The sequence below is a fragment of the Protopterus annectens genome, chromosome 14.part0 (assembly GCF_019279795.1).
Source record: "Protopterus annectens isolate FY-2018-M chromosome 14.part0, PAN1.0, whole genome shotgun sequence".
NCBI lineage: Eukaryota > Metazoa > Chordata > Ceratodontiformes > Protopteridae > Protopterus > Protopterus annectens.
Window position 1 is genome coordinate 665,124,946 of NC_056748.1, and position 25,744 is coordinate 665,150,689.

Below are 25,744 nucleotides of genomic sequence, written 5' to 3' on the forward strand. Positions count from 1 at the left end.
TTTCTTCTTCTGTCAAATTTGTCAGCCCAGTATTGTGATGGTGGGGATAATTATTCCTAATGACATTACACACAACATTCTCAAAACTCTGAATATCATGTTGAAGAGGTGGATTATATGTACCATGTCTTTTTGGCCCTTTAGACTCATTAGCAGTTGTATTATTCCCTAAGATCACAGATAAATTCAACCTTCTAGTAAAAAGTTTTATATCCAATAATATATTACTCTAATACAAGGTACTTGATATGGCACAAAAGTGAAACCTTTGGTAAAAAGTTTGAAAAAAGTGTCAGAAATATCCATTCCTGTGAAATTAAAAATGTTGAAATCATTGTAAGAACAAACAATAGAATTCGCTATTGTGCTTTCCTTTTCATTCCCAACTAAAAAGCTTTGTGAAAAAGTTTCATGATTCACATCAGTTTCCACTGAACTTGTACTTAATTTCTGTGCTGTCGATAGTTCCCCGCCGCTTGGGCGTAGGGTGACTGTTGTGGGGTCCTGTTTTATATCCTCTCTGACCTCCTGAGGCCAAATTCCTCTAAAGGGAAATGGTTGTTGTAGTATTCTTCCTGATAATTTACCCTGTGATCATTTGTATCACCAACAGTATGTTGGTTCTGGTATTCATCATCATTGTCGACCTCATGTATCCCTTCCCTATTATGGTCAGTATAATGTGGGTAGTTATAATGTTTAACACCCCGAGTCTGATATTGTCTATGATAAGATGTGTTGTCATTATAAGCATTGTTAGACTGATAGTCCTTTAAATCCCTTCTTAATTTAGATATTTTCCTGTTGTAGTTACGTGATGTAGTAACATCAGCGTCTTGTATAGTTCTATAGTATATTCGTTTATGTTCGTCAATAGAAAATAATAAATCTTCAGATCTCTTTGTATAATCTATCAATAGTATTTTTGTCTTTTTCCATTCTACTTTCATTGTGTTTCATAAGTGCCTTAATGACAGATAACCCACATTCATCAAAGATAGCACATATTTCCTTAAATAATATTTCATCTGTTTCAAAGTCTATATTGTTTGGAAATTTTGTAATTCTAAGTCCCTTGGGTACAATATGCTCATGAAGGCATCTACTAAAATACCAATTTTCCACAGACACATTTTTATACTTGGTTAACAGCATTTTAAAATGTTTACATTTATCCTTGTAAGTAATGTAATTACTATTGTGTTGTTCCTGTTCTCTTGCATTGTTATTTAAAAAAGATTTGTTTAACCAATTTTGAAAGTCCATGTTATGGTATCTTGTGTAGTCGTCTTCATTCCTATGACGAACTTGATGTCTTTCAGAATTATTCACAGGACCAGTCCTCACTTCCTGTGTGTTAGGTAGCTCCCTATGTGGTCCATAAGCCCCTCTCCCTTGTGATTCTGTTCAGTTGATTTTGGGGCTGCTCTGTGCACAAGGAATAGAATTCCCAGCTTCATCTTGTGCACAATTCTGTGAGTGACTTTGAATGATTCTGATTAACTCACTAAGAAGGGAATTGTCACCCGACATTGTAAATGTGTTATTACTCTAGTTGGCAGACTCGAGGGTAAATAAGATGAAAAACTAGTTGCTTCCAAACAAAATTCACTTCAACGACCTGTTCAATAGTGGAATCTAATATAAACAGTGTCCGTAATTCAAACCCACTAGTTGAAGTGATAGAGGTACACACGCAGTCAAGATTCGTGTTCTTAATCAAACACTGATTAGTTAGGAAAAATTAAACTCAACACCGTCGAAATGCTTTAACGTGTTGGCTGCTTAGTATAGTTAATGAGAGTAACTCGACTCAGGAAGTACTCCAAAAAATATATGTATAATGTGAAAATCATAAAGAACATACACAACCCCTGGTGGAATAGTGTAGATATAAATATCTCTTTTAAGGAAAAGTACCTGTGTTTTCGTACAAAGTAACGTCTCTGAATGACGTGCTGCCCTTTATATCCACTTCAAACCAGGCTGACGTACAATACAAGACCAAAAGGATCTAATAAATCAAACGACCATCCCAGGAATAAGCGTACAACCCGTTCCGAACTGAACCAGTACCATCCGATCAAAGAATACGTGTATTCCGCTCCAAACACTGGAAACCTTGCTTCAGAGAAAAGCGCTGAACCATACAGCTCCGACTGTTGTCAAGCAAGCGTAACCTGCAGCTAATTCACGTTGTATCAAGTGCTAGTAGCCCAGGTACCAATAGATATTTCAAAAACACACGTACCGCCAGTCAAAGGGTGCAGCTGTAACACTCAGAAGGATACCTTGCTCCACGCTGGAAGAACCAGGAACCAAGAAAATCTTTAAAAGGAACTCAAAACAAACAAGCCAGCAGATGGAGAAACAGGAAATCCAAATGGTGAATACCAAGCACCCGACTCCACGGCAGTTAAATCACTCTTTTATTTCACATAAAAACAGAGAAAGAGATTGAGCGCTTTCGTCTCCACCCTGGAGACCTTTTCAGAATCAATTAAGACAGACAAACATTGCTAATTTATACAGTTACCAATGCTTTTACTTTTTTTTTGTGTTTTTTTTTTTTTATATATATATATACATATATATTTTTAATATAATTTTTAAACACATTTTTTATGTATTTACAGCTTTAAGTATAAGGAACAAGAACTAAACAATAGCTACATGTGGTCCTTTCATCCCTGACACACAGTTTTGTTTTGTTTTATTTACAAACCTGCATCTAAGCGTTTAAAAAGTATAACATTTGAAATGTCTATAATTCGTGTGAGTGGTGGCTTAGTGTAATGAATTAATTCAATTTTATATTGTTTTATTGTTTAATTGAGTAATGATCAATTTACCAGCATTGGTAACTGTATAAATTAGCAATGTTTGTCTGTCTTAATTGATTCTGAAGAGGTCTCCAGGGTGGAGACGAAAGTGCTCAATCTCTTTCTCTGTTTTTATGTGAAATAAAAGAGTGATTTAACTGCCGTGGAGTCGGGTGCTTGGTATTCACCATTTGGATTTCCTGTTTCTCCATCTGCTGGGTTGTTTGTTTTGAATTTTTAGAGGTTATGTTTGGGGAGGGTATGTTAATTTGGCCATTGCTGTATGCCTCTGTATAGCCGAAGCCGGAGAGTCAGACCAGGGGTGAATTTGAGTTCTCAGCCATTGGTCAGTGTGTTAGGGATGGACAGTGCTTCCCATGGATGGGAGAGCCTGTTCCAGAGCATGAGGATACTCTGGAGACACTTATCTGTCTCGCCAAACTTCTGCACTTATTACCCTTCCTAGTAGCTATGACATGCAGATTGTATAATTAAAAATCGTGTTATTTTTTGTACTTTAAGCTGAAAGATTATTCAGTACATGCTGTGCTTACAGTTATAATCATAAGACCCTTTCCATCATTTTATTAAAAAAGGTTCGTACATTTCTTGGACTGACTTTTTTTTTTATTTTAGAACCACAGCCTTTGTACTCTGAATTCTGTGGCTATTTATAACAGTAGTCTAATATTTGGTAAACACAGACACTTCTCACAACATATGATGGCTGCTAATGTTAATTCCTACTACTTCCAGGCTACTGCTGCTGTTAGATACATGAATTAAAACTTAAAAGAGAGTTATTTTTCTAAACAAGTGTGTGCATTTGTGATATGACACAACAGTATTACAGATTATGAATTATTAATTATTAGAACCAAATTACCTTATACACCTTATGTATGATGCTTCCTGAACCTTCTTGAAGTAAAATGCATACTGGCATATTAGGAGAGAGATGTGAGTAGAATATGAGGTTGGCGTTGTGCTGATAGTCAAGGAGAATGAGTACAGAGTATGTTTGTGTGTCATGTTAACAGTCTATGGGAGTGGGAAAAGTACAGAGGCTAGCGACTGGCACAGTTGGACTGCAATTAGTAGTTAGAGGGAGATGTAGTTGTGGAGGGGATTGGGTGCTGTTGGTGTATAGTGTTACCCAAGTGTATAAAGCAAGAAATTGGTGCTAGTGCTAGGGGGCTGGAAACTTGAAGAAAGAAGGATAGAATATAGGGATACTTCTGGAAATATCTTTATATTTGGATATATGTTACCCTATTACCTAGACTATTTTAAGATATCCAGAATGTTTGTTTGTTGTCCGGAGTAGAAATTGATGTCCATATGCTTCTATGTAAAATGGCTGGTGTATGATTTTGATTTAGTGGTTTTCGAAAAAAAAAAGTCAGTTTACTGCAAAAAATTAGAAGAATACTGTAGCGATCTTTATATTGCAGTACTATGTTACAGTACCTCAGTTCCCATTTGCTTGTTCTGCGACAGCAGGTAGGCAAATTGCTTAACCAGACTGCCCAACAGGTCATCCTTGAAGGAGGCATTTTTCTAGTGGGTTTACCCTGTTTACAGATGAGTAAAATAGAGCCAGTTCAGTTTCTGTTTGTATAAATAATGACATGCTATTTATGCAGCGTTCCAGTCTGGCAGTGTTTATGATGCATGTTAAATATTAGTACAGGCATGGGTATTTTTCATCTATTTCCACTTCATAAAATAAAAATATGGTATTGCTTGCAGGCTGTGCAGATGTTGCTGTTACTGTGATTTTCACAAAAGATGATAGTGTATGGCATTAGTGTAGCAACAAGTCCTTGAAGAGAAGTAACAGTAAAAATACTCTCCTTACAACCCTCTGGGGCTGGTAACAGCTAATTCTGAAAATTCAAAGACTGCTACCTTTATTTCAGGATAGTTAAATTGACTGCCATTTTAGCTAGCAAGATTTTTCTTTGTGGAAATAATGCAGAATTGACTGGGCTTAGTGTAATTGCTGGGCAGAAGTCTTGGATTTGTTTGGCAGTAAAATTGTAAGAAATTACAGTTGTGTTATTTGAATCAAATTGGCACAGCTTTACTAGTTACTAATTTTATACTGTGTATACAACAGGATTTTTGTTATTCTTTAGCAGTTTGCCTACTGTGTTTTTATAATGTTAATTCATTTTGGATATGTATGACATAGAGGCAGCAGTTTGTAGGTAAACCCAAATGCTATAATTTCCTGTTATTGAAAACTTTCCTCAAAGATCTTCTGTTATATTAAGTACCTTACACATGGAGGATTATGATGTGGTCTCCGATCATAACCAGCTTGTGTGTTTGAGACATGGATACTAAGAAATTCACCTCAAACGAAGCTCTGCATTGATGCTGAGAACACAGAGTAAGTTGGTTATGATCAGAGACCCAATTTCTAACTCTTTGAAGTGCATGGATCTTTATTTGCTCCATGTACTACTAATGATAGAAGAAAGTGTAAAAGTGCAAAGCATTCTCTTGGCTTTCAAACACTTGGAAAATTGCTAAAGCACTTAATGCTGTCATAGAAGACGGCAGGAAGAAACAGTGCCTGTGTGAAAATAATGACTTTAAAAGCGGCTATAGATGCTTAGTTCTGCTACAGTTTTTTTGTGCAAAGCTAAGCAAAAGCATCTAACTGCTTTTAAAAGTTGTTATCTTCTGCCTATGTTCTTAGCCAGCCAACACTGCCTGCTGTTCATCTCTACAGCTTTTGTTAGGCACACCTAAGCACTATTAAGATTGGGCCTTGCACTTGGGACATCTTTTAATAGGTTTATCATTTTCCCCGATTTCAAAGCCCAAATGTGATCCTCCATGCACTACAAATGAAATGCATGACTTACTTGCCTCTTTCAGGTAAACTCTTTGGGGAGAATGCTTTGAAAATTTGCTGTTATGGTGAGTCGTGTAACATTGTTGAACTAACTTTGTAGATACTTAGTTGAGTAAACTGTTTGGTATGAATTCTTTTAACAGATGCCATTTTTTTTTCTGCAGGTCAATCGTAGGTCGAAGGTTTTTCTTTTTAGTCGGAACACTTTATTTATATAGGTGTTTAACAATGTATGTAACAACCCTTCCTGTGCCTGGAATGCATTTCAGTTGTTCGCCAAAGGTAAGACTGACAAACCCAATTCAGTATGTAAATGTATGTGTTTTATACTTAGGTCTTCTCAGAAATTAAAACAGAAAAAGTGTTTAGCCATTTGTACACAGTGAGACTTTGCAGCAGGAGACTTAACATTCCAGTATTTAAACTTTGAGAATGAAACTACAGGATAAGAAGTGTTTTTTCCGTACACTTCAACATTTGGGTATTTGAATTCAAGTAGATCTGATAGCCAGCAACTTTTGATTCTTCAGTCTGTGTCATCTGTCCTGTAATGTCCTGTTTACCTAAAGCTCCCCAAATCTCATTTGCTGCTTCCTGTGACACTTGCTCTGCAAAGCCCTGTGTATTTATAAAGTTAAGTACATCTTTGATTCTTTTTGAGTATTTTTTCTATATTTATTCCTCTCCTAATTATCTTTAGAGTGTCTAGTTTAGGATCTATTTAGTTATTTTACTTTTTTTCTGTTCTTAGCATTTTCTTCCTTTTTAATCCTCCTTAAATTAGAGAATACTAAGATTTTTATTTTTATTTATAACTGTTGACAGATTTTTCTATATTGTTAGACTTTGTAATGAGATAGGTGCTCAGCTTTATAGTGCTTGTGTGACTCCCTTTCCTGCTAATTGATTCTAAGGCCTTGGGTTTTCATAAGCGGCATAAATTCAGGACTCCCTTTCCTGCTAATTGATTCTAAGGCCTTGGGTTTTCATAAGCGGCATAAATTCACTCCCAGGACCCTCGGCAGATGTGTCTACTGCCTTGGGCCCAAGCACCTTTCTATGGATTGTCAGGCTTGTTAGGCCTTCTGGTCCTGCATGCTGGCTGACCTATTGGCAAAATTGTTTTTGAAAGGTTTGTTTCCACCTGCTGCAGCCATTTTTGCTTCAGCACCCTCATCACCTTCTCCTTCCAAAGCTGTAGAGAAAAGAAAGGAGAGTAAGAAGAACAATAAGAGTGAGAATGAAAAACCTAAAAAGATAGTAAAATGCATTCCATTTCGCCCTTAGAATGCCAACCAGAACTGAAGACCCTAAGGCTGACTCTGGTTATGTCGAAGGATTCAGAACTGACACCTCTTTGACTCTGATCTCTGCACTGGCATCGGACTTGGACTTGGATCTGACATGCCAAGCCCCTTTCAGCATCTCTAGCTTCAGTTTAGGTCCATTCCCCTTTTACAGCTGTTCCACGCAAACTGGAATTTTCCCCAATGGCATCTCCACTTTGAAGCCGAACCTCTCCTTTCGGAATTCAGGAGGTTCCTCTTCAGTGGTCAAACTCCAGCAAGTTGGTTTCTTTGGCTTCATCATTGTTTAGTAGGTCTTCCAGAAGTGTTAAGGACACTGATCTTGATAAATGTCTAAGAACCATTTGAAGGCTTATAATGGACTTGGAAATTATTCCTTTCCTTCTGTTTTCAGGGGTTAAAGGGTCCCCATCATTTTGGCTCCAACTGTCTAGTCCTCCAGTAAGCCATTTTGAGGCACCACTGCCTTTGGCTTCATAACCCCCCCCCCTCCATAAACCACAGGTTGGTGCAGACAACTTTGGCAGTGACTCATTTCTTGATGTACCAGATTCCACTGTCTTCTAATCATAGTACTTCCCAAAGGTGTGGCATGGGATAGAAGGGAGTTTCTGATTTGACTCTGAGATTTTCAAAGCAGTCTCTGCCCATCTGTACCTCTATCATTGCCTTAGACGGCTCTACCTCAGTTTAAACGTCATATCCAACTGGATCAACAACTAGCAAGTGGTCTTCTCTTGGGTTCTTGGATTCAGGGACACCTCCGGCTAGCCATCTGGCTTTGGTGTCTAAATTCAACTTTGGAGAAGTTTTCATCTCAGTCAGAGAAGGTTTCTTTAGTCCTATTGTTGTAGCCATTTACTTTTTCCCCTGTTGGCTTGGGTTTCTCATGAATTGGTCCATCCTGGGACAGCCTCTGCCATTGAGCCTTGAACAGCCATGGCTTAGGGGCTCCCCTGTTGCTCTTCCCTCCTCCCCAGAGGCTCCCAGGAAGAGTCTGTGCAAGAAGAAGCATTTAGATTCCCCAGAGGAATCTCTGTCTGTGAACTTGGAACTTCATAGTATGTTATCCACCAAATCCCCCTTGAGAATGCCCCTTCTGTTTTTATTTCTCCAAATCTTTTAGTTTCTAATACCATGATGGGAATGGACCCCATTCCTAAGTCAAAATACGATTAAAGTTCATGAAATTAGTATTTTTTTCTATCTTTGTCAGCCAGAAGTGCTCTTAGCAGCACCCACGGTGTGGCCAGCAGTGACTCCTCCTGCAGCTGGTATAGGGTTACATGTATTGTTAACATGTCTAAATATGATTGTAGATTCTTTTTTATAAAACCTGCTACTTCTACTACTGTTGGAATTGTCTGGATATCTTTTTTCCACATTGCTCTTGTTTCTGCTTGCAGATCCTGATATTATATGACTTCGTGTGTCTCTGTACATAAGACACTGTAGTCACTGGCTGTGGCAATTTCATTGACCAATGCTACTTTTACCTTCTTTTCATGGACCACTATATCCAGTTTTTTAGCATCTGTCTTTTAAACTGTTGGTAATGGGTGAGCCCATGTGAGGTAAACTTCATCATTTTCTGTGATGCTCTGTGGCTCATGTTTCCAGTGTTTTTCAGCCACTTCAGTACCATAATGCTTGCACAATCCCCAGTGCAACAGTCTTGTCACATTATTATTATGCCTTTCACTGTACAGTTCTTCTGCCATTAGTATGTCACAACCAGCAACGAGGTGTGTGACTATTTCCAATTCGGTTTCGCAAAACCTACATTGGTCTGTTTCTCCATTTCTCCCACATGTTCAGTGGACATGGTAAACCATCATGCAGGTAGCCCACTATCTTGGGCCGCCATATTAACCTATCATCTCTTGGTTTGAATTTGCCTCTGCTTAACCTTGCCCACGTTCATTCCTGGTTAACATGAAGTTCTTCCATTAGTTTTCTATACTTGCAACTATATTTATGCATTTTCCCACATTTCTTCCCTTCTCATGTTGTCCTTCACCTTATATTCTTTTTTTGGCACATTCATTTGCTGCCTGATTATCTGTTTCTGGTTTGATTTCCATTCCTGCTTGACGCTGATATGCTTCTGCCAGATTAAGCAGATAAGTCATCTCAGATTTATTCTCATGTTTCAAAACTTTCAGTATGTTTGGGTCTTGTGAGGTCAGCAGATGCGTGGAGTCCCACGATCGCAGATCTGTACATTAGTCATTTTCAAGGAGGTCCATCCGTCCTGCACAGGGATATAATCTTGGTATGTACTGATTTTTATAAACTATTTGGTGAGCATGAAGCATCCTTGCTATTTTCCTATCTAATCTATCCATCATGTTTTGTCGCCAGTGAATCACTCCAAAACTGTTAGTTAGGACAGGCAGCGCAAACTGGTTTATAGCTTGGATTTTGTTCCTAGATGTCAGCTCTGTTTTCAGGATTAAAGTCTTCTAAAGGAATCCTTATTAAGTTTTATTTGCATTTGTTCATGTTTTATTGTTGATCCTTCATCAGTTCCCAAATATTTATACACTCCCTCTTGCTCGTATTCTTTTATATCACATTCTTGTCCCAAACAGATGTTCTCTGTTTTAAAGGTTGCTTTTGCACATTTACCAAAACCAAATAACATTTTTATGTCATCTGAAAAAGTTTTGACAACTTGCAGTTGTACTTTCAGTTCGTTACCTGATGAGCTGTACAGATGTCCTTCAAGGATGCATCTGCAGTCATCACATATGGGTTGTCCTTCCTCAGGCAGCCCTTCAGTCGGCCGGATTCCAAAGTCTGGGTCCGGCGTCGGCTGATGTCGCCCTTTCCCCGACGTCAGAGCGCCTGGGGTATAAAAGCGTCAGCCGACGCCATCTTCCTCAGTTTTTCTTGCCGCGTGGTGCCCGAAGCAGAAGCAGTTTGCAAGTGCCGGTCGGCCAGCTCCTGTAATTCAGCTAAACCGAAGACTTCAAAAGCTAAGTACCCCGTTGGGGACTCTTTCTTGCCTCAGCCGATGTCAGATAAAATTAATAATTGCTTAACTTGTGGGAAACAAATACCTCATAAGGATTTCCACTCTTACTGCCTCCCCTGCCTAGGCCCAGACCACGACGTCTCGGCCTGTTCAGCCTGTGCTTCCTTCAACCGACGCACTCTTAGATGTCGGGCGGAGTTTGCAGAGGAATTTTTTGGGGCTAGTTTTGCTTACAATATGCCGTCGGAGACTCTGACTTCACATTTAACAAAGAAACGGAAGGACAAGGACCGACGCACGTGGGCCGCGGTTTCGGCTGAAACCACGGCCAGGCCTACTGCGAGTGTCTCGGTCTCGGCTGAAACAGAGTCCTTGGTACTTCCGACCACCGAAACCGCTCAACCGACTACCTCGGCTCCGAAGGCCCCTACGGAATCGGTTATTGAATCTCCATTAGAAACTGGTGTCCTGGAACCTTCCGACACCATTCCTCTAGACAAAACTACACCAGCACATTGTGCAGCCAGGCCTCCTGCATCCATGTCCATAAAGGCTTTCTCTAGGGCTAAAGCTGCTAAACACCCAAAAGCTTTGCCTCCCAGGGTTATTCCTCAGGGACCCACTACTGGTTCACAGATCCTAAGTTTAGCAGAGGACCTTATTTCATTAATTAGGGGCTCACAGCCTCATCCGGACAGGGGCTCTCAACCTCCTCCAGATAAAAGGCCCAGGGTTGAGCCCTTTGATCCCCACTCCTCAGATGAGGCCTCCAATGGCTCTACTCTCTCAGACTACCAGGAGGAGGCTTTTTCGGCCTACGAGGATTCTGATGCAGAGGAATCTATCCCCTCGGTCTCCCCTCCTGAAGAGCTGTCCTTCGGGGAGACTCTTCACACTATGAGAGAGCATTTCCAATGGCAGGGCCAGGAATTCTCTGATTCCAGGAAGAGATTAAGGATCTTCTTGCATTTGCCTCAGCATAGACCTTTGGCTATTCCTCCTGTTTTGAATGTCATTGATGATGTGTACTCTGAGTCTAGCACAACCCCTGACACTCTCCCTCCGGCTCCTGCCAAACCAGATAGGTACTACAGGGTCCCGGACTCGCATCTTTTCCTTTACAAGGCCCACTCTGCTGATCCAGAAACTATTTCCCAGGGCCCTAAAGGGGTTACAGCTGCCACTACTAAAAATCCACTCCCCTCTGAAAGGGAGTCCAGGACTCTAGAGAGATGGGGTAAAAAGTGTATACTTCTGCTACTCTTTCTATGAGGGCTTTAAATTGTCAATTTCATATGATACAGTACCAAGAGTATTTGTTGAATTGCATAAAAAACTGTCTTCACCTGAACCCCTTGATCGCAAATCACTTCAGGATCTGGTACATAACTCCCAACAGGTTAGCAACCATTTCTTGCAGTGTGGTTATGATGCATTGGAAGCTTCATGTAGGTCAGCTATGACAGGTGCAGTTATACGTAGGCATGCTTGGCTGAAGGAACAATCTTTGCCAGACCATGTTAAAGCAAAGCTTCTGGATGCTCCACTGGAAAAGCAAAAGTTATTTGGCTCCACTGCTCAGGAGGTCTTAAAGAAATTTGAAGAAAAGGCAAAATCTGTACAAACAGTCAAAGATTTTCTTCAAGTCCAACCACCAAGATTCAGCAGAAATTGGCCTTCCAAGAATTGGTCCTTTCCAGACACAGAGAGATTTCAGAGAGGCAAGAACAGGCGTGCCAGAGGTAGAGGGCAAGCTAGAGGCTCCTACAGAGGACGTCAATGGCAGCCTCCCAACCAGAGAGGTAGTGCAGGACCTACAACTGCTGCACAAGGACAGACTCAATGACTTCACTTTGACACCGCCAACCAGGGCTCATTTGGAAGCACCTTTGGGCGGAAAGCTTTCTTTATTCACAGAAAATTGGCACAGTATTACAAGGGATAAATGGACACTACAAATAATAGACAAAGGATACAGGTTCCATTTCCACACATTACCAAAAAGAAAAGGCATGCCAGACCTGCCACCAAATCAAAGGGCAGAGGCTTTGAAACAAATCTCCAACTTAATGCAAATGAAAGCTATAGAAAAGGTTCCTCTCTCAGAACAAGGCCAAGGATTTTATTCCAGAGTATTCCTTGTTCCAAGAAAAGAAAAGCAATGGAGGCATATTCTCAACTTGTCCGCACTGAATACTTATCTCATTGTGCCAAAATTCAAAATGCTGACTCTACAGCAACTCCTTCCCATGCTGGGCAAGGGGTCTTGGCTGGTAACTCTGGACCTCAAGGAGGCATACCTGCATATCCCTATCAGACAAAGTTGCAGAAGACACCTCAGATTTCTTGCAGGTTCAGAGCATTATCAATTCTCAGCATTGCCCTTTGGCTTTTCTACTGCGCCCAGAGTATTCACGAAATGCCTGGCATCAGTAATTGCACACTGCAGACTTCAGGGGATTCAAATATACCCATATCTGGACGACTGCCTTATACAAGCGGACAGCCAACAAATTTTGGTAAAACACTTGAATTTATGCCATCCACCTACTTCAGGCCGTGGGATATACAGTCAACATTCACAAGTCAAGACTTGTTCCATCCCAAAGAATAACTTTTCTGGGTGTGAATCTAGACACAACCACCCAAATGGCTTACCTCACAGAAGAAAAACAGTCAACTACCGGATTACTTCAAAAATCTGTCAAGACAAACTCAGCTGACTGCAAGGAAAATCCTGCAGGCCCTGGGTTACATGGCTTCTTGCATTCTTCTGATTCCACAAGCAAGGCTGCATATGAGGAAACTACAATGGTACCTAAGGAGTTTATGGACTCAGCACAGTCACAGCTTGGAAACTTTAATACCACTCATCCCATGCCTTCTAAAGGAATTTCTGTGGTGGGCTCAAGCAAGCCAGTCAAACAGGGGTCTGCCCTTCAGCAAATCAATAGCCAGCCAAACCATCACAACGGACGCTTCAGACCACGGATGGGGAGCGCACATGGAGGGCAGATGCATTCAAGGACTATGGTCACAAAAAGAGCTACGCATACACATAAACCAAAAGGAAATGCTGGCAGTGATGCATGCAATCGAGGCCTTCAAACTCTTTCTGCATCAAGGCCACCAGCTAATAAGGACAGACAACACCACAGTTATGTGGTACATAAACAAGCAAGGAGGCACCCATTCCTACCCTCTCTGCAGACTGGCAATGAATCTATGGGAACTTTCCTTGAAACTCAATATAGAGCTGCAATCCCAGTTTGTGCCAGGAAAGGACAATGTACTGGCAGACAGCTTAAGCAGAAACATCATGGATGTGCATGAATGGATGCTGCACCCAGACATCTTCCTTCAGATAACACAATCATGGGGGAGGCCGGACATAGACCTCTTTGCCTCCCCCCACAATCATCAGCTGAAGAAATTATGCTCATGAACATACCACCCACAAGCATGGAAAGTGGACGCCCTCTCTTTCAGCTGGAGTACTCTAACAGTGTATGCATTTCCACCTCTTCCATTAATGACCAAGGTCTTACTGAAGATCAGGACAGAGCAGCCAAAAGTGATTTTGATAGCTCCGGACTGGCCAAGACAGCACTGGTACCCACTGTTAAAGAGCATGTCACGCACAAAACCATGGCCTCTTCCACAATGGCCACTTCTCCTGACACAGCACAATTACAAAACTCTGCATTCCAACCTGAAAACCTTGCAACTAACAGCCTGGAAAATACCTTGATTCCTCCCCAGGATAGGCTATCCAAGAGAGTGAAGGATAATCATCATGGAAGCTCGCCGACCTTCCACAAGAAAGGCATATTCAGCAAAATGGGAAAGATTTCACATTTGGAGCACCACAAAGGGCCTAGATGCGAAAGTGATGAACATGGCACATATCCTGGAATACTTGGCAGAAATTCTCCACAATGGCCTGTCTTACTCTTCCATTAAAATACAGCAGGACAATCCAAAAATCTTGTTGACTCCCTCCTGACCCAGACAGCACTGGTTCCCCTTACTCCTACATTTGTCCAAGGGCTGTCACCCCAAGTTACCCCCATAGTGGACCTTCTCACACAACACAAGGGATCACAAATTAATCCACAGTGGCAGCTTCTACACCTAACCCTGTGGCTGACAGGATTCTGATCCCCTTCAGAAACCTTTACAATGAGCACAGTGTCCTGCAGGAGGCCAGGAAACCAAATACAAGAAAATCATATTTTTCAAAGTGGAAAATTCACTATTTGATGTTATAAAAGACAGCTGGACCGGTTTCTTAGCGAATCTTCTCTAGTGCTGTCCTATTTGTGTGAGTTGCTACAGACTGGATTGACTTATTAATCCATCAAAGCCCATCTGTCTGCTATTTCTGTATGCCTGCCTCTGGATCCCCCATTAGCATCCAGACTTCCTTCCAGACTCTTCTTAAAGGGGTACTTTACCTCAGACCCCCCCCCCTCAGGAACCCTGTCCTCCGCCTTGGGAGCTTAACTCCGTGATCGAGAAGTTATGCTCCCACCCTTTGAGCCAGCAGGTAAAGCTTCCCTAAAGCATTGTAGTTGTAAAACTGTTCTGTTAGTGGCCCTAACCTCACCCAGAAGAGTGTCTGAACTCCAAGCCCTTATGGCTATTCCTCCCTTCCTCGTTTTCCACAAGGACAGGGTTACCCTCAGGACAAAAACACATCCTTCATGCCCAAGGTAGTCATTGACCTGTCCCTCAATCAGGCCATATATTTACCTTTTTCCCAAACCCACAAGGAGACGGTCAGAGAGTGCTTCATTCCCTGGATGTACACAGGCAAATCAGATTCTACCTGCACAACACCAAGTCTTGTCAGACAGGCTGACCAACTTTTCGTATCCTTCCACCCTAGAGCCCTGGGGAAGACGGTGTCCAAGCAGAATATTTCTACTTGGATCTCCAAGACCATCACCTTCTGCTACCAATTCCGTGGTGAGTCTCTGTAGGGTACAGTTAAATCTCATTCCACAAGAGCCATGGCCTTTTCAGGTGCCTTCTTCAAGGGCCTGGATACCCCTACTATCCTGGAGGCTGATACTTGGTCTTCAGTCCACACCTTCACCAAACACTGCAAACTTGACCACATCTCTAGATCCAGAGCAGGTTTGCCAGGGCAGTCCTTCATGGATTCCTGGAGTCTGCCTCTAGACCACCACCCCAATCTCAGTGAGCTTTAGCACTCACCCATATGCAAAATACTGCAACATGGGAACAGAAGGACATAGAAAAGTTGTGTAAAATCTTACCATAACTATAAATGTCCTTCTCTTCCAGGTTGCAGTATTCCTTCCCACCGTCCTTTCCCTCCTGTCGGCTAATGACTTCCTTATCTGGATGGCAGTGATATGGTATTGCCCTTAATAGGACTGGCGCCTTCTGTTCAGAGGGCTGGTATGTACTAACGCCACTTTTATGGCCCACATATTCTCGGCCATGTCAGATGTCTCACACACCTTAGAGGGACTGAAAGCTTTTGGATACTGGCTGTACATATGCAAGACTAGAGGAGTAAACCCATATTCAGAATACTGCAACATGGAAGAGAAGGACATCTATGGTTATGGTAAGATTTTACACAACTTTTCTTTCTTTTATTGTTTATTATTAAATATATCTTTGTGGCTGATATTTGTGAGACCTGTTTAAGCTCTCAGAGTACTTGCATATTTATTTGATGACACTGTGCTGGCCACTCCTAATAGTCTTGCTCTTGGTCAAACTACCATTTGAATTAATAGTAACATTATACAGTAAGATTGGGCACCCTTTGTTACGTGCCTTAAAGTAGCTGATAAAGAGTTGGCTAGTGGCAGTGATACCTACCTTATACTCTGGTCAAAAGGGGGCATAGCTAGTAAACCTGTGTCAGGCTTTCCCAGGTGCATGTGTGCATTTGTGCATAAATTAAATCTGTGTGTGTGTCAGCTACTTGGGCAGGGACATGAAGCACTGGTTGGAACAGAGAAGGGTGTTGGACGTCTTGGTTTGGCCACTCAGCTGTGATCTCAACCCTATAGCTGTGCCAGTGGGGAGTCTTATTGAGGATCTGGAGAAAGAGGGCAAAACCAGCCCCAGACTGACTGTGGTCTCTGTATGCTTTTAAGGGAACTTGCACTAAAATTTACTGTGTACTTATCATCCTCTCAGTGTATACATTCCTCAGTGTTGCAAGTGGTGAAGATTGAGGCTCCTTGGGCGCCTTGATTAATGGGCCAGTGTTGGTGCTTCACATGTACACGGAACAATTTCATGTACAGTATGTTAAAATGACACCAGGGACTGTAAAAGTGTACTTAGAGTGTCAGAAATAGCATAGTGGTCACAGGTATTTGCAAAACTATCCACCGTGTGTCCAAAACTGTAGGAAAAATAATGCACTTTTTTTTTTCAATACCCTGGTTGTGTTTGCACACCGTTATAGAAATAAAGTATAAAAAGACTATAAAAACAGAATTTCTGAGTTTGTAACAGTAATGCATTATAATACCCTGTGCATAGTATGTACAGTGTTACACAGCTGTGATTGCTAACGAAGCAGGGCCTGAAACCATGTAGTTTCCAGGTACTATGCACGGATCTGTATGCAAATGAGCTGGGGTTACTGAATGGCACAAATGGGTATCTGTGTCTGCAGATCCCATCCGTGTAGGCAAAGAACCGTGTTGGTGTCCACAGAAGAGGTAGCTGATGTCAAAGGGGGGGGGGGTGTCTGATTTGCTGGCAAGCTCTTTGGAACTCAGTTGGGCCTATTTGCATGGCACACCACTGAGCACTGCTAAGAAGTGTTTACCTCTAAGGCACGTGTTTCATCATGTTTAAGCAGCTTGCCACTGTACTGAGCGTGACTTTCCATGGGGGTGTGCCTGTGGACTGCTGTGTTTATCTTTGCGGCGTTAGTTTACACACTGCAGTGCTCAGCAAAGAAAGCTGTCAAAAAAAAAATTTGGCTGAGAAACTCTGTGATATATTAATTACTGATGAGCCCCGTTTTCCTTAAAATAGGGCCATTAAAACCCCTTAATGATGTACTTGGCAGGTGGAATGCATCATAGCTAGCCAATTGCACAGACTACATCTACAGCAGAGCACTGTAAAGTATGCATGCACCCTATAACCTGTTTTCCCCCCATACTCTGCACCATAGGAGTACAGACTTGGGTAATTTTAACTGAGAGAATGCTAGGGGCTGCTGCAGGTCTGCTACATATGTATGCACTAGATGCTGAAGTCACTGTTGATGCTGCTGCTGACAGTAGGCCTAGGCTGCGAAGGAGAAGAGTGTTCAAGCCCAGGGTAACCTACCAGAAGCTGCATGAGCTGGAGATTGTAGAGTGCTATGGGGTGGACAGGGACATACTACAAGAACTCCCAAGAGCTCTGCCGACCTCGACTCAGACCCAGAGCCAACAGAGGGGAACCCATCCCAGTGGAAACAAAGGCAAGTGTAGCTCTTAGGATACTAGCTACAGGTACTTTCCAAAGACCAACTGGGGACATGATGGGGATCTCACAGGCATCTGCTTCTAGGGTAATCCACCAGTTGCTGGATGCCATGCTACCACATGCCAGTGAGCACATTTATTTCCCTCACATCTCTGAGGAGAGGGCCAGCAGTATGCGACTCTTCTACTGTGTAGCACACTACCTTGAGGTACTGGATGCCATAGATTGCACTCATGTACACATCAAGGCACCACCTGGTAAGGAGGATAGAATCTACATCAACAGCAAGGGGTACCACTCCAACTGCCAGATCGTGTGCAATGCCCAGGGCATTATCCTGAATGTGTTTGCTGGCAGCTCTGGCAGTTGTCACAACTCCCTTATCTGGTACGCTTCACAGCTGTGCCAAATGTTTGTTGGGGGGGGGACATCCCACACTGCCATTTACTGAGGGATGTTGTCTGTGCACTGGAACCATGGGTGATGACACCCATTCGAAATGTACACACACACACACACACCGAATAGCCATAATGAGGCACACACACAAACTAGAAACATAGAGCATGTGTATGGGCTGTTGAAGTCACGATTCCGGTGCCTCAGCATATCTGGTGGAGCCCTGCAGTACTGTCCAGCCACATGTGCACAGATGTTCACAGTATGTGCCATGCTACACAGTATGATCCTGCAGAAACAGCTGCAACAGGATCAGCAAAGGAAAGGGATACACAGCCTCCCACCAGTGCCTACGTCACCACAGCCGCACCCACAGGGGGACTCTGAGGAAGACCCCCCTGTGGCTGTCCCTGTAGGAAGACAATGCATAGCACAAGCACTGACAACCTAGGGACTGGCATCTTACTCCAACTCTGATACATATTAGTAAAAATGATGCTAGCCAAACCACACAACCTGTACCTCACCATGTATTGGCTGTGGACTGCGCGCGTAAGACAAGAGGTAGCCCAGAACTACAAGTCTGTCACCTGCATTCGCAAGGCAAGTCACTCTCCTATACACCACTTCTAAGGGATACTACAATATGGTAGCATATGTATGGACCTGCCGCATGTATGCAAGGGAATATAGTGGGCTATATATAGTGTGCTGCAGTGCTACCTGCTGAGATCTGTAGTGGGCTACTGGGTTACTTGTACAGATTTAACAGCCACTTGGGACAACAGGTACTCTGTTTCCTAGTATGTGCCCCATGTTATCCACTAGGCCACATGTCTGGAAACTCCACAACAGTGTTCAAGGGAGATGCCCAACAGTGGGGTCAAAGGACAGTCGCACTACTGTCTGCCAGCAGAGCATGGGCTGGTCTTCCCCCACCCCAAACACTTCAGTGTTCCCATGCAATTGCTGTAATAGTAAGTCTCCAGTGATATACCAGCAGACCAGACCATTCCTGTATGTTGTTGATAGTGTATGGAATGAAACCAGTCTGGTGGGTGGTGTGGCTCACTGGGCTAGGGACAGTAGCATAGGCGATAGTGTTGATGGGTTGATTCTGGCAGCATCCAACATCTTTTGCATGTGAGGTACTCATATGGTGGTATTCCCATAGACTGTCATAATCCCTCAGTCTGTTGCTGCAGCAAAGTGGACAAAGCCAGAGTGAATGGGGGGGGGGGGGGGGGCAAAGGGCCATACCTACAGAGAGACATTATCCGTACTCTGAGTAACCTAACAGGTGGCTAGTATAATAGCAGGCTGCAACAAGTCAGATTAGCTGCAGGATGTAAAGGCCATCACTGAAATGTGTTGGTAGTTAAAACAATTTAGTGACTGCTGTTTACAGTATAGTACCGGAAAACCACAAATGTATGAGGAGCAGAGCAGACCTATGGGGCGAAATGCTGGACATTCTGCAAAAACATGTACAGGGGGGAGGTATGCAGATTGTCACCCTGTGTTGTGGTGTTTCATCATGTACCCCAGTCACAGCATACTTCTCAACCTATTAGAGCAGGATATCTGACCAAAGCCATGAATAAAAGTGGGATCAAAGCCCACAAATAGGGGCAGGTTTTAAATATTTGATTTTACAAACGTAGAATGTCATTAGAATAACAGGTCTTTCATTAATATGAATCTCCTGATGTGTATGGAGTTTGAAATCCAAATGTCTGTCATTATTTATTGATTTCAGTCTTCACTGATTTGCCACTAATTTGCCCGAAAACTACAGTGTTATGTACAATGGACCAAACATTTGAGGGAAAATGCTGGACAGTCTGTGAAGCTCTGTACAATTGTGAGGTATGACAAGTATTAAGGTCAGCAAACAGGTGGGGAATGCCTTGGACAATATCAGGGAAGCGCAATACTGTAGTAGGTGCAGCAGAAGATGGCCTGCAGCACACAAAATCCTGGACTTGGAGTACAGGTAGCTCTGGAGTGACCTTGTAAGCACTGACAGTCATACTAGGCATGCTCCTGTACTTAGCTGACTTGAGATCAAGTTGATCGCCTCTACAGCCGAAAGACCTGCTATATGGAAATATGGCTGTACATACATACAGTTATATATACGTATGTCTCTCCCTGTCCCTCTCACGTTTGAGTGTATCTATCAGTATGTGGCGTGTGTATATATATATATATATATATATATATATATATATATATATATATATAAATAATAAGGTGTCTATATTGCTATGTAAAGTACAATGATATAGACTCTCCACATATATTTATATAACACATTTACATAACGTATACACACAACAACATTTAAGGAGACATCCATGTTATACACATTTATATAGATATGGGTGGGGATGAATAAATGTCCCCACATACCCCGGAATACTGGGGTTAGCTGCACTTGTATATCACAATAGTTGTCCGATGGAACCAGACCAAGGCCGCAACAGTGCATACACCACTCACCCACAGACTTCTATACCTGCGGATTGTCACCCTGTGGACATACACAGGTATGCAGGTGGTGTGATGTACAATGGCTGCAGCGCATGTCTTCGATAGGACATATTGTCCCTGGCCATATGTCTACCTGTCAAACTACAAACAGCCACATATGGCCAGACTGGCAAGTGTACACACACAGCAGGGATATTACCAGGTATCACACCCCTAGGACACTAGATACAAAAACAGTACCAAGTAGTATCACTCTGCAGGTCGCACATGCTGTCTGACACAAGGCTACTTTGTGTACTCCACAAGTACTGTGCCTGCATCAGCATATACAACAGACATATCCTGTGGCATGTGTGATGAGTACAGTGGGCTGTAGTGTGTAATCCTAGATACTTAGGGAGGTCTAATCTCACATCATCTAAGTGTGTGTGTGTGTGTGTGTGTGTGTGTGTGTGTGTGTGTGAGTATATCCCCTTGCAGCACTAGAAACATGCTCATCTGGCCTATCTCTGTGCAATGGTATGCATTTTATGGTCCTGTGACTGGCTGCTGGCCTCTAAATTCCCTCCTCTACAAGGCCTCCTAATGGCATCCACCTTAAGAGCACTGGCTGACAATCTAATAACATATAAACTCAGTGCCGCATGCGATAAGTACTGCAAACTGTAGTGTGCAACAGTAGATAGGTAGGGGATCTAATCTCACAGCATCCAACTGGTTATGCATTTTATGGCCCTATGACTAGTCGCTGGCTGTAAATTGCCCTCATTTACATAAGCATAATTGATGTCAGCCACCATCTAGATTTGTACTTGCAGACTACCCAGGTGACACATTTCAAGGGTAGCAGCCCTTGTCACAGGGTATGAAAGCATGATGACGCTGACTGTCCCCATTGTCCTTGACACACTGTTCTACACATATGCACCTAGGGAGCCATGCACGTATACTGGCATACCTTGCTAACATCATATTTCTGCTGTGCTGCCTTGCGATTCTGTGCTGCTTTAGTGCCACCATGTGTCCATAGTTTAACCGCTCGGACTCTTGGAACAAAAACATTCACAGGTCCGTGACACTCCTGTCATTCTGCAACACTACTGCCAGTGTACCATCCGGTAACAAAGATGCACAAAGTTTGATGTATAGTAGTGATGTATGCCAGCATACAGTACGTGATGTTCTTTGTGTTTCACTGTTGCAGTCATTACATTTGGTTAATCTGCTGGCAGGTTGCCCTCAGTTAGCCTGATTAACAGTCTTGGGTCCTGAGTCGGTTGCTGTCCTTTCTTCCATGACGTCAGGGGTATAAAACATGCAGCCGATGCCATTACATCAGTCTTTCTTGCCGCATGGTGCCTGAAGCAGAAGCAGTTCGCAAGTGTCGGTCGGCCGACTCCTGAAATTTTCATTTTCGAGTTTCAGAACCGAAGTCTTCACCTAAAAGCTAAGTACCCCATTGGGGAAACTTTTTCTTGCTCCTTACAGATGTCAGTAAAAGTTAATAATTGCATTACTTGTGGGAAGCAAATACCTCATAAGGATTTTCATTTGTACTGTATTCCTTGCCTAGGCCCTGATCATAACGTACCTTGTCGGTTTTATGCTAGATTTAATCAACGCATTATTAAACGTTGGTATATTTTTGCTTCTAAATATTTTGGCTCACGATTTAACTATCCAGAAATGACGTAGGTTAGCAATCCGACTACCGGAATACCTAAATAACGCAAAGAAAAAAACAGACAGGATGTCGAGGTCCAAAACTGAAGACGATGCTTCTCCTAAGCCAGTCGCTAGTTCGCCGGTACTCAGAGGAGAGCTTTTGCAGCCCCTGATGCCCGCTACTTTTGATTCGCAGGCCTCTACTGAGACCCATTCGGAGTCCGGTATGCCGAGAGATGCTTTAAGTGTTGAACCCACAGATGTCTCTACCTTGGATGAGTCCGGAGCCACTGTGCAGGCACTGGCTTCTGAGGGTGTTTTCAGGCCTAAAGATTTGTATATTAAACCGACACCATCTTCAAAACTAAGGCCAAAATCTACTTCTATGTCTAAAAAACTGACGCTTGGGCCATGTGTGCAGGCCCCTATGCCTAAAAAGCAAATTATCAAAATGGCTGAAGATTTAATTACCTTGATCACGGGTAGCCAACCCCCTCCTTCTAAGAGGCCTAGGCAAGACATTGATTATGAATCTTCCGATCAGGATTCTATTTCTTCTGATTCCTCTACTGAACAGGATTTATCTATACCTACATATGAGGACTGTGATGCACAAGACTCCATTCCTTCTGCTTCTCCCCCTGAGGATTTCTCTTGGAGAAACTTTGCATACCTTAAGGGAACATTTCCACTGGGAAAGTCAGGATTTCTCTGAATCTAGAGAGACTTATAGGTTCATAGGTAGGTACTAGGCTATCGGCCCAAGGGCCTAGCCAGCAAGGTTCCATAGCTTACGCCACCCAAGAAAGTTATTTTCCTGTGCCACTGTCGAGCAGATGCACATAAGTAATCCCCAGGGTGTATTTCCTATTTCCCATCCACTCATCAAGATTTTTCTTGGAGTGATAATGAAGAACTTTGCTTGACATAGATGGGTAGCTTGTTCCAGAGTATAGGAAGTCTCTGGGACAGGAATCTATCCCTCCAGCATGTCCTGTTTATTGTGGTGACAAGGTTTAGGTCCCTAGAGCGTGTAGCTTGGAGGGATTGGGATTTTTTTTTAGGTGTAGCATGTCCAATAGCTCTGAGTTTGACATAGCTTTATATGTTAGGCAGAGATCACCTCGAAGTAGGCGATAGGCGATATGCTACGGAGTAAAGCTGGAGTTTTTTGAGGTGGTCAGTGTAGGGCATTTGTTTGAGGCCAGTAATCCTCTTTGGGAGGTATTTCTGTGACCTTTCCAGCTGCTGAAGATGTCTTGTGAGGTACATTCCAAAAGGGGCGTTGTACTCTATAATGGGTCTAGTGATGAGTAGAGGGGAACAATTACCTCTTTTTTCCTGGATGAGAAGCCTTTTATGATGAGGTGTGCCACGTAGAAGGACTTCCTGACTACTGTGGCGATGTGACTATCAAAGGAGAGACTACTGTCCACCTAGGTCCCAAGGTCTCTTTTCACGCATTCGGTGTTAAGTAGATTGCTGTTTATGTGGTAGTTCATAGGTACAGAGCTTTTACCAAAGGGGATAACACTGCACATTTTGGCATTGAGCTTGAGGCCATGGCTCTGACACTAGGCATCTGCCTCAGTGAGGCCCTTCTGTAGGATGTCCACATAATTTGGAGACTTGACTATGGCTCCTAGTTTGCAGTCATCTACGAATTTCGTTATCCAGAGGCCTTCTGTGTTAGCCTGTACTTCAGAGAAGTAGATATCAAACAGGAGAGGTCCCAGGATGGAACCCTGTGGTACTCCACTTATCACTGCTTTGAGGTCATATTTGGAGTCTGCAACTTTTACAGTGTGGGTTCTGTCAGTGTGGGTTCTGTCAGTGAGCCAGTTGGCAACCCATCTTGTGACGTAGGGATTTATACCTAGTTTAGTGAGTTTAACTATAATTCCAAAATGGGGGATGGTGTTGAAAGTCTTGGCGAGGTCAAGATAGGCTGTGTGAACCACCTTACCCTCATCCACGGCTTTGGTGACTGCCTCAAAGAAGTCGATCAGGTTCAGGAGGTATGATTTGCCTTTCACAAACCCGAACTGGGTGGGATCCAGAGTTTGGAGGTTACCAATGTCTTTGTTTGAGTTCCATGATTATACATTCCATGGCCTTGCAGACCAGGCTCGTAGGCTAATAGGTTGATAGTTACCAGGATCAGTGGTGGCTCCCCCTTTGTGGAGTGGGGTAACGGTTGCTGTGCGCCGTTCAGTGGGCATAAAGCCTGATGCGAGGCTATTATTGAACATGGTGCTTAAGTGGGGAGCCAGTTCGTTCTGAAGTTCGTGTAAAACGCAGCCTGGGATGTTGTCCGGTCCCATGGATGCTGTGTTTTTGGCTTTCAAGAGTGCAGCTTTTAACTGCATAGTTGTGATTACAGGGACTCTGCATTCTTCCTGAATAGGTATGGGCCCTTTAGGGGGTGAGAGGGGGGTAGTGAGAGGGGGGTAAAGTTAGCACTCAATCTATCTGCCAGAATGTTGGCATTATCACTTGGTTTTGTAATTTTCATGTCTTTGTGCTGTAACTCAGAGCAGATCTGGGCGTTGCCATCTAGATTCTTGACATAGCTATAGAATGCTTTGTGGCTTTCCTTGGATTTAGTGGCGATTTTGTTTTCATAGCTAGCTTTGGAGGATCTTATAAGGGATCTCAGCTTCTTACTGAGGCTGACCAGGGTGCTCCTCCACTCATGGGATTTTACTCTCTTTTGCAACAATTTCTTCCTTCTGTTGTACAGTTTGTTTATGGCAGGGGACCACCAGATTGGCTTCCTTTTTTTTTTTTGGAGGATAGCATCTTGGTTCTGTTTGGTATAGCATGATCCATGCACTAGTGTAAGTGCTTATGGAGTGCATTTGTGTAGGATTCAGCAATTGTAACTGTATTGTCCATCTGCATGGGTGTCATGAAGTTCACCACTTCTGTCTTAAGAAGCATGAAGTTGGCTTTGGAGAAATTTTTTACTGTGGTTTCCGTAATGGGGGGTGGGGCGGGATGTGGATATCAAGGGTGATAAGCTTATGGTCGGATCAGACCAACGAGAAGTTGACGTCAGGAGTGGAACACCGGTCACTCATGTTGGTAATGACTAGGTCTAGGATATTGTTGCCCCCGGTGGGGGTGTGGATAAGTTGATCTTGGGCATTGGAGTTTATGAATTCCAGAAAGCGTTGAGCTAAGGAGTTGGTACACGAGTAGTTTTCCCAGTTAATGGTGGGGTAGTTGAAGTCTCCCATTATTAGGGTGTTTGGTTGAACCCTAATATTTTCCAGTACATCAATAAAAGAGGAGTGGGAATCCTGGGGCATGGTGGGGGATCTGTAGCAAGCTACAGTTTGGATTGCAGTTTTACCCAGAGTTAGTTGCACTTGGATAACCTCAGATGCGTTATGCTGAGCAGCTAGCCTGGAGGTGTCGATATCCTTAATGAATATGGACACACCTCCGCCTTTGGTGTTTCGGTCCTGGTTACATGGCCGAAAAGTGTGGTATGTGTTGTAGCCTGGTAGTGCAGGGTGCTCTTTGGAACCTTGAAGCAGGTCGCAGTCACTGCACAGATATCGATGTTCTCCATTTTAAGGAGTGCCTCGAGTGAGTGCATTTTGAGATTTAGACTTCTAGCATTGAGTAGCTTTACCCTCAGTTTTTGCTTGCATGTTCCTGTTATGGTGGTGAATTTGTTATTTGAACCCTGCCTAAAAAAAGGCACTATAGGGGC

At 42.9% G+C, this 25,744-nt stretch overlaps 1 protein-coding gene across 1 annotated transcript in view; it reads left to right on the forward strand.

Moving 5' to 3' along the window:
- Window positions 1-25,744, forward strand: part of SGMS1 (sphingomyelin synthase 1) — a 602,805-nt gene that overhangs the window by 335,944 nt on the left and 241,117 nt on the right. The window contains exon 2 of the mRNA XM_044056415.1: window positions 5,856-5,973. Coding sequence (XP_043912350.1) covers window positions 5,856-5,973 — 118 coding nt within the window. The remainder of the gene's footprint in view (window positions 1-5,855; window positions 5,974-25,744) is intronic.